This window comes from Diabrotica virgifera, chromosome 8 (genome assembly GCF_917563875.1).
Source record: "Diabrotica virgifera virgifera chromosome 8, PGI_DIABVI_V3a".
Classification (NCBI taxonomy): Eukaryota; Metazoa; Arthropoda; class Insecta; order Coleoptera; family Chrysomelidae; genus Diabrotica; species Diabrotica virgifera.
Genome location: NC_065450.1, coordinates 137,915,436 through 137,932,431, shown reverse-complemented (window position 1 = coordinate 137,932,431; position 16,996 = coordinate 137,915,436). Strand labels below are relative to the sequence as shown.

The following is a 16,996-nucleotide window of genomic DNA, read 5'->3' as shown; positions in this document are numbered from 1 at the left end:
TCGATTTGTTGTCATTCGGCTTATGTGGTCATTCCATTCTATTCTTCTGTTTCTTACCCAGTTATTAATGTTGTCCACCTTGCATCTCCGTCGTATATCTGTACTTCCAGTTCAGTCTTAAAGTTGTTTTACCATCGATTTTTCGAAAGGCTTTTATCTCTGCTGTTTCTAGCATTCGTTTTGTGCAGTCTGTGTCAGGTAGTGTTTCTGCCGTGTATGTCATCATTGGTCCAATAACTGTTTTGTAAATCCTGCCTTTCATTTCGTTCCCGATATTTATATTTCTCTTGCAACTTGCTGCAACGTTTGCTCTATTCACTTGATCTTCCACTTCACTTTCGAGCTTTCCGTAGCCAGATTGTATGCAATAATTATGACTTTTTCAGAAAATCCACAAGAAAAATGGATTTCCTGTAGTCGGCAGTATACTATACCATAAATCACAAAAAATTTTATTAAAAAAATCTGCTATTAAAGATTATTTAAAAAAATACTTTAGGTCTGAATCACAGACCGTTTCGGAATGAATATTCCATCTTTAGTGCTACCACCTGGAATAAGTATAACTACTTTAATTAAGACAAAAGTAAAGGTTAAATTTTGACTAAGGTTAAAGCAAATGTGGTTTAATATTATGTGGTTTAATACTCATAATTCAGGCGGAATCTATTTTGAATTGGACAATTTCCATAGGAGTCTATTTTTTTGCTAAAATCACTTCACGATATTATACGTTGCCATCAATAATGGCGCCCATTATGATAGGCGCCAGTCGCAAACCTTGTGTTTAATTTTTATTTAACACAATCTTTTTTTTTCATCTTTAAAGAGGGGGAGGTCTGGAATCTTCAAAAGACATCTCAGTCCAGAACGCCGCCTGACTGACCTTAGTGCAGGATTCATTCTTCGTAGCCCCAGCGATAGTTCCCGAGGTACTTTAAAAACACTCTCTCGTCGTCGAGGCTACGCCGAATGCCTACCTGCTAAACCAGACCCTCCTCTGTCATCCAGCGCTCCGAAGGCAGAAGCACTTTACCTTCATTTATCCACAGACTGTAACCAAGGATGCCCTTTCTTTTCCCCGTTTCCCCCTTTTTTTGGTCCCAAAAGTGGGTTTTTGTTTGTATGTTTTTTTATTAGAGCTTCTTTACCACAGTCTGTCTCATACAATCTAACTCACCTGTTCGCCTCTCATCAAAATTTATTCCCTCTACCTTCTACTTACAATATATTTCACTCTCACCCCTATCGTTGGGACATCTGTTTTTCCTCCTCTTCTTTCTTCTTGATCACTACACGAATATAGTTGTGTTATAGTTGTCCAACCAGATTTATTTTCAGTCATGCTCATTTAACACAATCTGGTAATTTCTTTTTTGCTTTTTGCGTCCATGTTTTCGCCTATAACCCAAGAGATATTGCTCCAACGAAAAGAAAAATGTACAAGGTAAAAGTTTCGTTTTTTAATTCCACATAAAATTTGACCAGCTACAAATTGAAAATTTAATGTTTATAGCAATCATTGGGCTTTAGCTTTTAAATTCATTCGACCTCTTAAAGATAACTTACAGCTTCGTATTTCGCCCAGAAAAACTTTACAATACGACTGAAACGTTTGCTAAATTTTGATAGGATCGGTTTTTTCATAATAATTTTGCAGTCCAGCTTCCGTAAAAAAAAATAAAATTGCAAATTTGCAACATTATGCTGGGTCCAAAATAAGCACTTTAAATACTTGATTTTTTTACATACAAAGAAAAGCTCAAACCTTCAAACCCGCAGTAAAACATTAAGATTGGTCAACTAGGTGAGCCTAAGGAATTTTGTAAAGTTGTGGTGGTGGAGGTAGCTACTCCGCGCGCCGAGTCGACTTTTTTTGCTCGGCATCGGACAACATTGACTAATAAATACATTGCAATAATGTTAACCATTATTACTTATTAACAAGCAATAATTTTAAATTTTTTTAGAACCCAAAGCTTGTGGTCGTCCAGAACAACCACCTAATTCTACAATGGTCGCACCAAATTTCAACGTAGGATCAACAATAGAGTACACTTGCGATGACGGACATCTTCTTGTTGGCCCAACCAGTCGAGTTTGTTTAGAAACTGGATTCTATAACGAATTTCCACCAGTTTGTAAAAGTAAGTGGTCTAGTAGACTATTGCATGCTAATAATTTAAAACCTAATTTTTGCAAATAATAAAAATATATATTAATTTTATATTTGTTTCTATTTTTATTTTACTAATTTTATTCGTTATTATTAAAACATCATTTAAAGCAGAGAATTTAAAAATATTAAAAAAAAAAAGAATAAATAGCCTTTTTATTTATAGGGGAGTCAATGGAGTTTTTAATTACGGAAAAAATCAAACAATATAGAACTTTTTATAATTTCATTAAGAAAAATGTATAATAAACAAGATATTAAAAAGTTCTACTCCAAGAGTGGGTGCTTAATTTTTTATTAAACAAATGAACTGCGAAATTAGTTGTTTTTTTAAATACCTACGAAAATATAAATTTTAGAAAAAAACTGACATTGAAAATTTTACACAAAAAACCTTATATAAAGATTTTTTTTTAAATTAAATCTACAACTTCTGTAATTTTTTATTTATAACGCTCAAGTCACCCCTCTCATAAGCATTGGCGCACTGTATGATATCGTTTGGCAGAGCGCGCGTTTAAGTTAATTTAACATATTTTTTTAAACAATTGATCAAATTACATTTTACTTTTAAATTAAAATGAAAGAAGAACATTAAAGCTATCAGATATCAAATAATAATACAAAGGAAAAAAAATATGTGTAAAGTACAGTGTGGGCCGAAAGTGGGACTTACATTAATTTTGTTACTAATATTTGTAAAAATTTGTACTAATATCTGTACAAATATTTAAAGATGTGTTACTAATACAATTTTACCTATAAAACTTTCAAATCAGCAAAACTTAGTTTTTTAAACATCGTACTAAACGATGTTTTATTCAAAAAAATCTCAAAAATTTAATTCAAATGATACGACACGACGTCTCAAAAAATGTAATTTTTGAAAACTTCGTTCCTTCGTTTTTCAGAATTACTACCACTTTAAGACAATATTACTCCAGTTGAAACGGATAGATTATAATTTTATAGGTGATTTTTTAAAGCTTAAAATGCGGATTTTAAAAGGCACCGAAATATTTTAGTTTAAAAATAGAATAAATAACTTCTTTTTGAGAAAATTAACAACGATAAAAAATATAATACAAATACTTAAAAATATCAGTTAAAAAATGTTTATACAAAGTTATCAAAACTTTTTTCTGCACAGCTTACCTAAAATACATCTAATAACAAGCTTAAAAAATAATGAATGTTAAAAAAAATAAATAAAATTTTTATTGAGCTCTTATACAGTATGTCTGCGTAACTTGGAACCTATTATTGGAAACTTTTTTTTATCAATTTTACGAAAAAAAAGTTATTTTTCATAAAATGATCTTCATGGAATAAAATCTAAGAAGAAATCATCAGATATAAAATTTTATTAATTTTATACGAGGTATTATATGTCAAGAGATATGAATTTCGTTCAAAAGTGAAGTACCTTTATATTAAATTGTTATAATAAAAAGTTGTTCCAAATTAAAATTTATGTTTTATTATGCAATTATATCCTTTTAATTGAAATATTGTGATCTATAAAGGTACTTTACTCTTAAGCGGAATTCATATTTTTTAACATAAGTACAGTGGAACCCCGATAAGTCGGCCTTCGATAACCCGGAAATCCGGCTTACCCGGACCGATTTTCATCAGACAAATCAAACATTTTTTCACTTTGACTGAGTTTTTTACCAACAAATAAACACTAGTGTATACAACTGTACGTAATTTAGATGTACTCTACGAATTTTTATAAATTTTGTAGCTAACTTCACACCCTGTAGAATTGTACTGATTTGATATAAAGAGTCCATTTATGTGATTCTTAATATAGTCTATTAGTATAAAAAATTAATAATATAGCGAAATGTTGAATTTTAGTATACAGGGTTGGTCGAAACTCGGAATGAGTATTTTATGAGTTTTCTTAAATGGAACACCCTGTATTTTTGTATTGTAATGAAATGAAATTTTATAGTACTTTTTAATTTCTTAAGAATTCCCTATACCTAACTGCTTTAATTTGTAAGTTATTCGTAGTTCTTTAAGCCAAACTTTATTTGCAAAAAAATTACGTGAAATTTTATTAGGTTTGGCGTGAAAATATTCAATCATAAATATTTTTTCGAAAATAAATATATATTAATCTCGACTGTCCCTTAATTTATTAATACTGAATGATATATCAAAATACCTACGTAGTTAAGATTGTTGGTGTGTTGTGTGTTCCCAGTTCCCAGTTCCCATTTACAAAAATTTATATTAGTAATGGTAACAAAGCAGCTGGAACTATAAAAATAATATAATGTCTAATGTTTAATCAAGTTTAGTGTCAAAGCTATATCCATCTAGGTAGAATATAGTTTGTTTTTATTAACATTTTATGCACCAACAATCTTAACAACGTAGGCATTTTGGTATCTCATCCAATATTAATAAATTAAGGAACATTCTAGATTAACATGTATTTATTTTCAAAAAATTATTTATGATTGAATATTTTCACGGCAAACCTAATAAAATTCCACGTAATTTTTGTTGCAATTAATGTTTGGCTTAAAAAAACTACGAATAACTTACAAATTAAAGCAGTTTGGTATAGGGAATGCTTAAGGAATAAAAAAGTACTATAATATTATATCATTTCATTACAATACTAAAATACAGGGTGTTCCATTTAAGAAAACTCAAAAAATACTCATTCCGAGTTTCGACGAACCCCGTATACTAAAATTAAACATTTCGCTATATTAATAACTTTTAAATAATAACAGACTATATTAGAAATTACTTGAACATAAATGGAGTTTTTAATATCAAATCAGTACAATTCTACAGGGTGTGAAGTTAATAGCATGAGGTTGGTTATATAGCAAGGTAATAACATGAGGTTGGTTAGTTATCCACAATAATTAAAAAAAAAATCATTTTTTTTTCGGTTAGAAGGATGTAGTTGCATAGTATTAAAACATACTTTTGAATTGGTCTAAACAAATTTTCGGGTATAATATCACAAGAGAGTGAGAATAAATTGAAAATAATGCGACAGTTTTTCGAAAAATTTTTGTCTGGCAATAGACACGAGAGCCCGCAGGGCTCGAGTGGCTATTGCCCAATGACAACAAATTTGAGTAAAAATGAAGCATTATTTTCCTATTTATTCTTACTGTCGTGTGATATTCGTAAGATTATTTTTTAATACGTATATTATGGATATTTTCTTAAATGTGACAGTTGTCAAAACTAGAAAACTGGTTGTCATTAAACAGAAAAACAGAAACAATCTACTTAAAAAAATTCTATCGGTAATTTTCTTCAGTAGATAATAATTCTCAGTGTAATTTTATTCTGATTGGACAGAATTAAACACGTGATCAAATATCTTACTATACGATTGGAAGTTAAAATCATTAAAAAATAATCATAATAATATTTTTCGATATTGTGAAATATAAAGGTACTTTACTCTTGAGCGAAATTTATATTTTTTTACACAACTCGTATCAAATGGATAAAATTTGATATCTGATGGTTCTTTCTTACATTTTAGACCATGCAGAGTCTTTTATAAAGAATAACTTTTTTCCGTAAAATTAATAATAAAAAAGTTTTCCATATGGTTCCAAGTTGCGCGGACATACTGTAGGTCCTACCTACAGATAAGAGCTAAAAATTTTTTTTGAATTCTCCAATTGCATTGTTAGATTCTGATTCAGCATAATTAAATACAAAATAGAAACATTTTGATCAAGATGAATGATGAATTTTTGCGCCGACATTTTTAAAATTGTTTATACAAAACAGCTTTTATTGTTTAAATAATTAATAAACAATTAGCGACCAAATCTGTAAGTAGAACTTTTTGCTTCAACATATTTACAAACCCACAAAAAAGATTTTAGAAAAATATAAGCTTTTTTAATTTTTTCAGAAACAATTTTCCAAGCTTTCGATCTACATTGACTCCCCTATTAACCAATATCATCATGGGTCAATTATGGCCTAAGTGCTGTGGGAATTAACTCACCCTCCCTACTCTACAGATACAGAACCAATATTATCATAGGTCGTTTTTAGTCCACTGCTGAACATAGGCCTCCCGTAGATAATTCCACTGCATCCGTTCTTGAGCATCCCCAAACAGTAATTCTGGATGCGCTTGATGTCCGATCACCTTATTGGAAGACGTCCTCGATTACGATAAGCATCATATCTAGGTCTCCATTCTAAAATTTTCTTTGTCCATCTTTGGATCTGGCAACATATCTAACCTATAGATATCTTTATCATATTTAACCTAGAACTTGTTTTGAAACTTAGAGAACTTTGAAATGTTAACTGTTAACTAAATACCATTTCCAGCAACTATTAATCAGGATATATTACACATTACGCACAATACGCACTTCCATATTTTTAGTTAACCCTAATAGGTCTGGATCCCGCGTATGAAAAAAAGTTGATTAATAGCAAGCTGAAAATTTTTTAAAGGGTGTTTAGTCGGACAAATTTTGATGTAGGTATGGGAACACTGGAACAGGGGAAGTTTTAATTGTGGAACAGTTTAAAAATTTGGAACGTCAGACTACGAAAACGTCCCATGTATTTTGTCGGACAGAACTTCCCATTAATTTGTTACCCTTTCATTAAACTGTCCTGCAAAAATCAGACTGCTATTTATCTTATCACCAACTGGGCATTTTAATGAGTGGACCACGTAGAACATGTCAAATGACAGGAATTATGAAAGGTGACAAATAGCAGTCTGATTTTTGCATAAGAGTTTAATGAAAGGGTAACAAATCAATTGGAAGTTCTGTCTGACAAAATACATTGGACGTTTTCGTGGTCTGACGTTCCAAATTTTTAACCTGTTCCACAATTAAAACTTCCCCTATTCCAGTGTTCCCGTACATCAAAGTTTGTCCGACTAGACACCCTTAAGCTATTACCAAATTTTCAGCTTGTTATTAATCAACTTTTTTTTCATACGCGGGATCCAGACCTATAACCCGGCAACACATTTTACGTAACCGGGCAATTCGGGTCTGTTGGACCCACCACTGGTTTTGAATGTAAAATTCATATTTATCTATGTATTTTTAATATTCTTTTTATTTCGTATTGAAATTGCTAGATTAAAAAATAATTCCCTGGCGCATGCGCACACCGACAGTATGTTTTTAGTTGCTAAATCATCCAAGTTATGCATTGTATCAGCGCAACTAAGGTTTGAAAATAATATATTAGTGTATTTAGTAAATATATTTATTATAATTTTTATGTCTTTGGATTTGTCTTCCTTGGGAGTAAGATAATAAGTATTTTTTCCGTCGACCGTCCATTTATGATCAATTTTAACACCCTCAAAATCATTGATTAATAACCCCTATTAATGAATGATTTTCTATTAATGAACGATTTCATTATAGGCAACCCAACATACATTGCTTGCATAAATTAATTAAACGCTCTGTGATTGGCAGTGACCTGTGGTGTAGGCAACCAAACATATACCTATTTATATTCCCACTAAAAAATTAAAATCAAGTAGCCGCTGTTAGTACTATCTGTCATGGTATATCATTATTTACTTTATTGTTTAAAATTCTGTGTATTTGAAAAATCAAAAGATGGATATATCTTTATTTCTAAAAAAGACGGTCGACGGAAATGTTTTGCAACGAACTCATAAATTAAAATGGCGATTATCAATCTCGAACATTAACGCGTGAGCGGAGCGAGCGTTAAAATATCTCAATTGTTAATCGCCCTTATTAATACACTTGTTGGTTAAATAACTATAAACATTTTTATATTTAATACTTCACTTGATTTATTTGTCACCGTCGTTTGTAATTACGTTCCAGAAGCCGTAAAAATGATGGGTTATTGGTAGAGCATTCGACTACATAACGCGAAGGTCCCGAGTTCAAATCCTGACACGGACAATAGTTATCCTTTTTTTATTTTTGGTGTTGTTTTAATAAAAAAATTTTTGAAAGTGGTAATAAACTTTTAAGTATCTTTATTTCGTTGAAATCATATAATAGAAGTATAACTTCTTACGTGCGTACAAAGTACACACATTCTTTTTTTTTAATTACACAGTGATCATACAAATATATTTTTGTACTACACATTTTGAAAATTTGTGACACTTTTTCTTTGTAAAAACTGAAGGTTTTTCTAGGTTTGTCTTTCAACTTTCTGGAAGCATTTTTCAATACACTGTTTTGTTTCCCAATGTAGTCCTCTCGATTTTATTCTCAAAATTTGTATAACTCAAAATTTGTTCTGCTGTTGTTTTAAGAGAGAATCTTTGCTTTTCATCTTTGTTTTTATTCCATTTTGGATGTAAATCTATATATATATCTACACGTCTACAATACAGTTGAACCCGCTTATTGGAATGGCCTTCGTGCCAAACAAAAGTATTCCTGTAGCCGGAATGTTCTAATAACCGATCATTAGTGAAACTGGCTAGTAGAAACGTTTCGGGACCTCAAATTTCTATTCCTTAAACCGGAATATTCACATAACCGGTATTTTAATAAGCGGGTTCTACTGTATTCATAAAAAATGCAAAAAGCTAGTGTTTAATCCTTCTTATGCACATATACTTATGATAGTGTGACCAACTACTCCGAAAAATCCGGGACATGGCCCGAATTACGAAGTTGTGTCCCGGCGTCCCGGACAAGGCTTGCGGGCCATCCGAATTCTCAACATTTTTGTAAAATTCTATTTTGAAATTTTGAATACGTTATTCTTCCAAGAATTCACATCACACTGAATTGGTGGGACAAGAAAATATTTGGTTTTTAAAGGCTTTCTTCTTTCTCTAATTTTTAAGCAAATTCATCAATTATTGTTCAACAAATAAGATAGTAAGATGTAATTAACATAAAAATGTTCTGAAGATGTTTTCTTGTGGCATGTTTGACAATTATATTTTTGGTGGGATTAAGCCACAATTCATTGTAATGATAATTAATTTTTTATATTAACTTAAGCTTATATTTACATGGAAATCCATCAGTTGATTTTTTAATTTTTCTCAAAGTTTGAGAACGAATTCCGGATTGAAAGTCAAGACGTCAAAAACTAACAAAATTGTAATTACCATTACAACCAATTGTGGCTTAATCCCATCAAAAATGTCGTTGTCAACATACAAATGGCCCTATTTTCATTGAAAAGTCCCGGATTTCAGGTATGTTTTACAGAATTGTCCCGAATTCGACTGAATTTGAGTTGGTCACACTACCATGAACCATTTGGTATAGCGTAGCGACACCACATTTTTTACTATTATAATAGAGTATCGTACCTAGTTTTTTATTAAAATGCTCTTCACAATTAGCATTATAATTCATGTTAGACAGGACTAGGAGACTTCTTTATTTTCTCGTAACTTAGAAAACAAAAGATGCTTTTGGAGTGAAGCCGAAAATTGAAAATTTCTCTAAAGGGTTCTTGTTTTGCAGAAATTCCTGATGAACAAACCTATTATTTTTCCACTGTGTCCACCAGAGTTAGTGAGTTTGCCAGTAATAGGGAACTTGCGTAAATTTTTAAATATTAAAATAATATTAAAAAACATAAGGTAACATGATCTTAAAACGCTTGCATGTAAAAAAACAAATATTTTTAACCCATACACTCATTACGAGGCTTTGAAAATGCTACAAAATTCAAATTTCTTAGCAGGCGCTTGAACGTCCTTCTATTGGTCTGACGTCACGGACCACAACCGGGCTACGAGTCGAGCCCGGTTAAACGCGATTAGAATATTACGGGAATTGTATATAACATTTAAATCGTATTAATTTGGAAATTACCAGATATTATTTGTATTCTTGCATACTTTTACAATCAGTTTATTTAGTTTCAAAGTGAAATTTATAAATCTTTAGAAATTGGTACCTTCTAAAGTGCTTAAAACGCCGCATAAGTAGATACTATTACTCAAGAGGGTTTTTCAAAAGAAAGCAATTAGGCTATTCGGGGGTTGTATAGTACATTTTAATCGTCTTTAATTGAAATGCTAAGGGTAAGTTTAATTTAACTGGACCAACTTGGGCATTAAAAATACAAGATCTTAAATATTTACTAATTAATGTAACAGATTTTGCAAATATTCTCGAAGCATTACTTTCGCTTATGACGAAATAATCTCCAAGAGACATAAATATGTGTCGTGTTCTTTTTAGAGTGAAAAATAGATGCATTGTTTGTGTTTACAATATATTTCTATTAATTGAAACGTATACAATCTAGGTATGTATTGTAACTTCATCACTGTACACTTCAGAGACAACATTTTAAATTGTATTGCTTCCTCTTCTTTCGCATCTTCATCACAAGAAGAATCACTTTCATTTTACCAATAGTCATCACTACCATTATATTCACTATTATCTTCAAATACAGAATGTCCTGATTCACTTTTTGTATATTCAAATATTGTTCGCAAGTCTTTCATAGGTGAAGTTCATGCATCCCTATTATGTATTTTCAATGGCGACAACCCGACTGTAACACTCCTTTGAAATTTACAATAAATACCTTTACTTCTGATTTTGATGTGAGTCTGTATTTATGCATTATTCAGTTTTTGAGGTAGAGCTGGTTGGTTTAATTCAGGTCCTGGTTAAACTAAGTTTGCAAAACTAGGATCACACTGTCCCTTATCATCATTGCCCTCTAGAACAGAGTTAGATGTGGAAGCGGCATCTTCAAGAAGCTGACGTCTAACCCTTTTAAGGGCTGCTTCCCTCATGGGCTCAGAAAAATTTCTTTTTCTGTCTGGTTAACAATCAAATATGTGCGGGACAATACCTGACTTAATAATTTTGGGACCACCCATAATCTTGAATTTATATAGTTATTCATGTCTTTTTCTAACTGCAACAAATCAAGTTTAAGTAGGCACATTTCATGAAACGACAACTACCTAATATTTTTTCTTGAAATAGAAAATGTATTATTAGTATTAGGTATCGAATTAGATAAATACTCACATCGAAATGATCCTCACAGACATAAAGACCTTTGCTACTTTGTGAAATATCCTTTTTATCTCGCCTGCATGCCTTTAGCCACTTCAATCGACGTTTTCGGTTCTACTGGTAGAGTAAAAAAATATTTGTTGGATGTTCTGACAGTTGTGCTTTGGCATTCCGGCACTATATAGTTCTTATATTGCGCAGATTTGTTTTCCATTTTGATAAAGTATATTATACACTAAATACAATAATATAAACACCGAGCAAATAAGCTCACCGACACGCAAAATGCATTCAATGCTCACCGAACGGGCGAACGAGAACGCAGTGGTTGGTGACGTCAGATCCCAGCTTGCGCTTTTCAAGTTGTTTGAAACGGAAATTTTGGGCGCGAAACTATTATCAGTTGTTGTACGTACACCGTACACTGTTCATTGTTAAGATGTAATATTTTGAATACAACATTTTTAAACATTATTATTAATTAACAATTTTATGCAAAAATATTTTTATGTGCAAGTTCCCTATTCACGTGCAAGAGCAAGATCAGTGAAACAGTTATCGCATGTCATATTCGAGTTGCTTTAAAACTTGCGAGGTCTGTTGCTACTGTATTTCCGTCTTTCCCTGTATGTTTGTTTTATATGTTATTCCACCTAAAGGGTAATATGTTTCCGAGTCACAGGCCTGCCATATTTTTATGCCATAGTTATCTGGCGTTGAAGACATAATATTGGTACCTTCCTAGAAAGGACACATTGCTCGTTATGAAACAAGTTGTTCATCTACCGTTATGTTTCTGAAAGTTTTGGTTGACTTTATTCCATACATATCATACTGTTGCTAATTTATTGTTCCTTCTTTTTTCAGGCATTTTGTCTTTATTGTCAAATTGAACAAATCTGTAAACATTAATTTTTGAATCGTTTTATCCCCGTGGTGACTGTAAATAGTACAGGCTGTCCCCGAAAATAGTGCGTTCCTTAAAGGTAGAAGGCACAATGTAGAGCAAAAAAGTCTTATAACATTTTTTCTAAATTGATCCGTTTGACCAAAAAATGAAAATACATTTTGATATGCAAATTAAAGTCTGGCAACAACGCGATACTCAAAAATCTTAAGATTAAAAGTAGGCTTGTAGGTCAGTTGCATCTGGTAGGTAATATAATGTAAATATCAACCAAACACATATCCATTATTTTGCAGGTAGGTACCTACGATGTCAACAACCCCAAAAAATCACACCTCAAAGTAAATAAACAAGGGGTTATTAGGTTAAATTTCCACAGTCACAGCAAGTTATTCTAGGCTACGTTGCCATGTCATTCAAATTTATGAAATTAAAAATTCACGCATATGAAGAACAATGTAATTTTTTTCTTAGAAACGGTTAACTTTAGAAAAAAATGTTATTAGACTTTTTTGTTCTAAATTGTGTATTATATCTATACCTTAAAGGAACGCACTATTTTCGGGGACACCCTGTATATAGGAGGTCCAGTAGGTCCATAAAGCTTTCTCCAAAGTACATCTACATTATGATTGTTGGCACTTAGGTGCAGGTCCATTGCAGCTAGTAGTAGTCCAATAAAGGCATATAGTTTAGATATAAACACATACAGGGTCCGATGAACCCGTGTTGTCACTTTAGGTAAAAAATTTTTTTCGACGTATTAACTTCAAAAATGATAATGTTTATTTAGAATAACTCATGTAGACCAGGACGGATCTGTTTTGAGGTGGATGTGAGAGGTGGCATTCGGATATTTGCAGATAAAGTGAGGTGACAACTTCAATAATTATAATTGACTTATGCTCCTTTTCAAATATGCCCGGAACATTAATAAAAAAATTAAAATATTTAAAAATTTCGAAAAACATCGATTTTTTTCTACTTTCTTTGCTTATAACTTTCAGTAACGATTCATTTTGGAACAAAGTCGTATAAAAATAAAATAAAGATATTTGAATTTTGTATGATATACGTGTAGTTAAAAATGTGTTTAGTTATTACCTTTTCTGCAAAATGGCAATGGATACAAAATAAGGGGGCAAAATAAGCCTGTTTTCATTCAATGCTTTTCAACCACTTTGGTTGCACTTAGAATCTTCATACATAATTCGCTTAGAAAATTCTTACATACTTAAACCGTCCACCAAATTTCATTAAATCGACCTAATAAATTTTGCATAATAATTTTGCAATCTAAATTTTTTTAAAAAAGTTCAAATTTTTTGAAATCTTTTTGAACAAAAAGTAGACAATTTAGAATTTTACTAATTTCTTTACATATAAAGATGCAATCTATCTATCTAATACACTTTACATAATTAAAATCGGATTATTAAAGCAGCCTCAGCACTGTTTTAAAGTAATACACAATTTTTTGGCTTATAAACAAATACAGTGAGGAAGTTTGAGTTGGAATAAATTCTTTTTCTCGAGAATGAGCGACTCTGGAGATAAATCCCGAAACATGTCGATGTTTATTTTTAAATTATAATTTTTTGGCATATATATCATACCAGTGACGTCATCCATCTGGATGTGATGACGTAATCGATGATTTTTTTAAATGAGAATAGTGGTCATGTTATAGCTCATTCGAAAGGTTATTCAATTTTGTATTCACTAATATAAACATTAACATAATTATTTATACAGGGTACCAATTTTTTTTTAATTAATTAAGACAAAAAGAAGAATGTATAAATAATTTATTTAATTCGAAATACATTTTACTGTTGTCCTAAAACAAGAAAAAATGTTTATTTGAAAAATAGCTATTGTTTTTCGCTTAAATTCAATAATAAAGTTGCCACCTACCAGCCTCTTAGCAGTTTGAACATTTAATTTAAGCGAAAAGCAATGTTCATTTTTCAAATTATTTTTTTTCTGTTTTCTGACTGCAGTAAAATGTATTTTGCATTAAATAAATTACTTACATTTTTCTTTTTGTCTCAATTAATTTAATTCAAAAAAAATTTTTTGGGCACCCTGTATTAGTAATTATGTTAATGTTGATATTAGTGAATACAAAATTGAATAGCCTTTCAAATGAGCTATCACACGGCCCCTATTCTCATTTAAAAAAATCATCGATTACGTAATCACGCCCAGATGGATGGCGTCACTAGTATGATACATATACCAACAAATTAAAATTTAAAAATAAAAATCGACCTCTTTCGGGATTTATCTCCAGAGACGCCCATTCTCGAGAAAATGAATTTATCCCAACTCAAACTTCCTCACTGTATTTGTTTATAAACCAAAAAATTGTGTATAACTTTAAAACAGTGTTGAGGCCGCTTAAATAATCCGATTTTAATTCTGTAAAGTGTATTAGATACTTAGAGAGCCTCTTTATATGCAAAAAATTAGCAAACTTCTAAATTGTCTATTTTTTGTTCAGAAAGTTTTTAAAAATTTTAACTTTTTAAAAAAAAATTTAGATTGCAAAATTATTATTCAAAATCTATTACGTCGATTTTAATGAAATTTGGTGGACGGTTTAAGTATGTTGTAAGCATTTTCTAAGCGAATTATGAAGGTTCTAAGTGCAACCAAAGTGGTTGAAAAACACTGAATAAAAACAGGCTTATTTTGCCCCCTTATTTTGTATCTATTGCTATTTTGCAGAAAGGGTAATAACTTGAGACATTTTTAACCACTCGTATATCATACAAAATTCAATTATCTTTATTTTATTTGTATACGACTTTGTTCCAAAATGAATCGTTTTAAAGTTAAAGCAAAGAAAGTAGAAAAAATCGATGTTTTTCGAAATTTTTAAATATTTTAATTTTTTTATTATTGTTCCGGGCATATTTGAGAAGGAGCATAAGTCAATTATTATTATTGAAGTTGTCACCTAACTTTATCTGCAAAAATCCGAATGCCACCTCGCACATCCAAAAATAGACGTTTTTTCACAGATCCGCCCTGGTCTAATGGCTATGTTAACAAAAACATACTTCTAAACAAATTCACTAATGCATAAAATTCAATAAATATTTCTTATCACTTTACGATAAAATAAGTGGCATCTTGGGTCCATTGGACCCACCTTGCCCGGATAAGGTTTAAAGTGGAAAATATTACTGGTGAAATAAAAAAAAACTCAATTTTTATTTATGATCGAATCGTTGATGTTCGATTGATTTTAGGAATTCAATGTGGTTATCCAGCGGATATTGCCAATGGAGAATACAATTTGGTAAACGACAGCGTTGGATATTTATCCAGAGTGATCTACTCGTGCGATGAAGGATACGAAATGATCGGACGTGCTCAATTGGCGTGCGATATCGACGAAAGATGGAACGGCCCTCCGCCACGATGTGAAGGTAACGTGTCATTAATTTTGTATTGAGTTGTTTAGCGAAATGGCGTTTGTTAAAATGTTCATAAGTTCTTTAACCAGTAAATACTCTCATTAAATACAAACATCCTAAGAACTTATGTTTAGATTTACAGGGTGATACATTAAGAATATCTAATGTCTGAGTTGGAGATTCTAGACCCTCAAAATATATTAACACGTTGACGGACAGAACGTCTATGGACGTCTAATTTACATTGATATAATGTGAAACAACGTCTATAGACGTTGCATTTTTCCCTATTCTACTTTGCAAAATACATAATATAGTGTCACAACACTTGCTTATACATTTGACGCACTGTCCGTCAACGTGTTAAGATTTGATCCAAATCACTTAAACAAAATGTGGCTTCTTACTTAAAAAAGACCAAATACATGATAATAACTAAGAAAACAAACATACAAACAAGCATACATTTGGGAAATGTACCGATAGAAAGGGTTGATAAATACAAATATCTAGGAACCTGGATTTCAGAGAAAAATGATCAAACAACAGAAATAAGCACCAGGATAGAAATAGCAAGAAATGCGTTTGTAAAAATGAAAACAGTTCTCTGCAACAAAGACCTTAGCTTAGAACTGAGAGTAAGAGCTTTGAGATGCTACGTGTTCTCGATACTACAATATGGACTTGAAAGCTGGACATTAAAGCAAGAACACACAAATAAGCTACATTCGTTTGGAATGTGGTATTACAGAAGGATGCTTAGAATAGCATGGACACAGAGGAAAACGAACACGGAAATATTGCGAGAAATGGGTAAGGAATGCGAAATAATAAACACAATAAAAATAAAAAAGTTACAATATCTGGGACACGTAATGAGGGGACCGCGATATGAAATGCTAAGATTGATAATACAGGGAAAGACAAGAGGCGGAAGGAGTATAGGAAGAAGGAGAGTGTCATGGTTAAAGAATTTAAGCGACTGGTTTGGATGCAGTTCTATAGAACTCTTTAGAGCAGCGGTGGATAGAGTAAAGATAGTGATGATGATATCCAACCTCCGATTTGGAGACGGCACTTGAAGAAGAAGAAGAAGGCTTCTTACTAAGTTACAGGGTGTTTTACTTAAACTTTTAAAAACTATTTTTTGTACCCAGAACTTTAAAACTGTTTGACATATCCTTGTCATACTTGGCAGAAACTGTAGATACGCTATACACCCTACTCAATTATGTTAAACATACGTTTCTGGCTACTACCAGTGGAGTACGACAGGGGACAGTGCATGGTTGACCCTTACCAAATTCTACGCCACTGGCGGAATTGCTATTTTAGTGCAATTTTTCGATTCTCCAATACTTTCTATGTCAATAATATACTCTTCATTTGTAACGATGTATTATATTATAAGACATTAGTTTTTGAAATATTAGAAGTTAAAAATGTAACGGCACAGTTATTTTGATTAATATATTATACCACTTCA

General features: G+C 31.5%; 1 protein-coding gene across 1 annotated transcript in view; it reads left to right on the top strand.

Moving 5' to 3' along the window:
- The window catches only part of LOC126890346 (uncharacterized), a 481,113-nt gene that overhangs the window by 408,719 nt on the left and 55,398 nt on the right, over positions 1-16,996 (top strand). The window contains exons 6-7 of the mRNA XM_050659218.1: positions 1,971-2,147; positions 15,343-15,522. Coding sequence (XP_050515175.1) covers positions 1,971-2,147; positions 15,343-15,522 — 357 coding nt within the window. The remainder of the gene's footprint in view (positions 1-1,970; positions 2,148-15,342; positions 15,523-16,996) is intronic.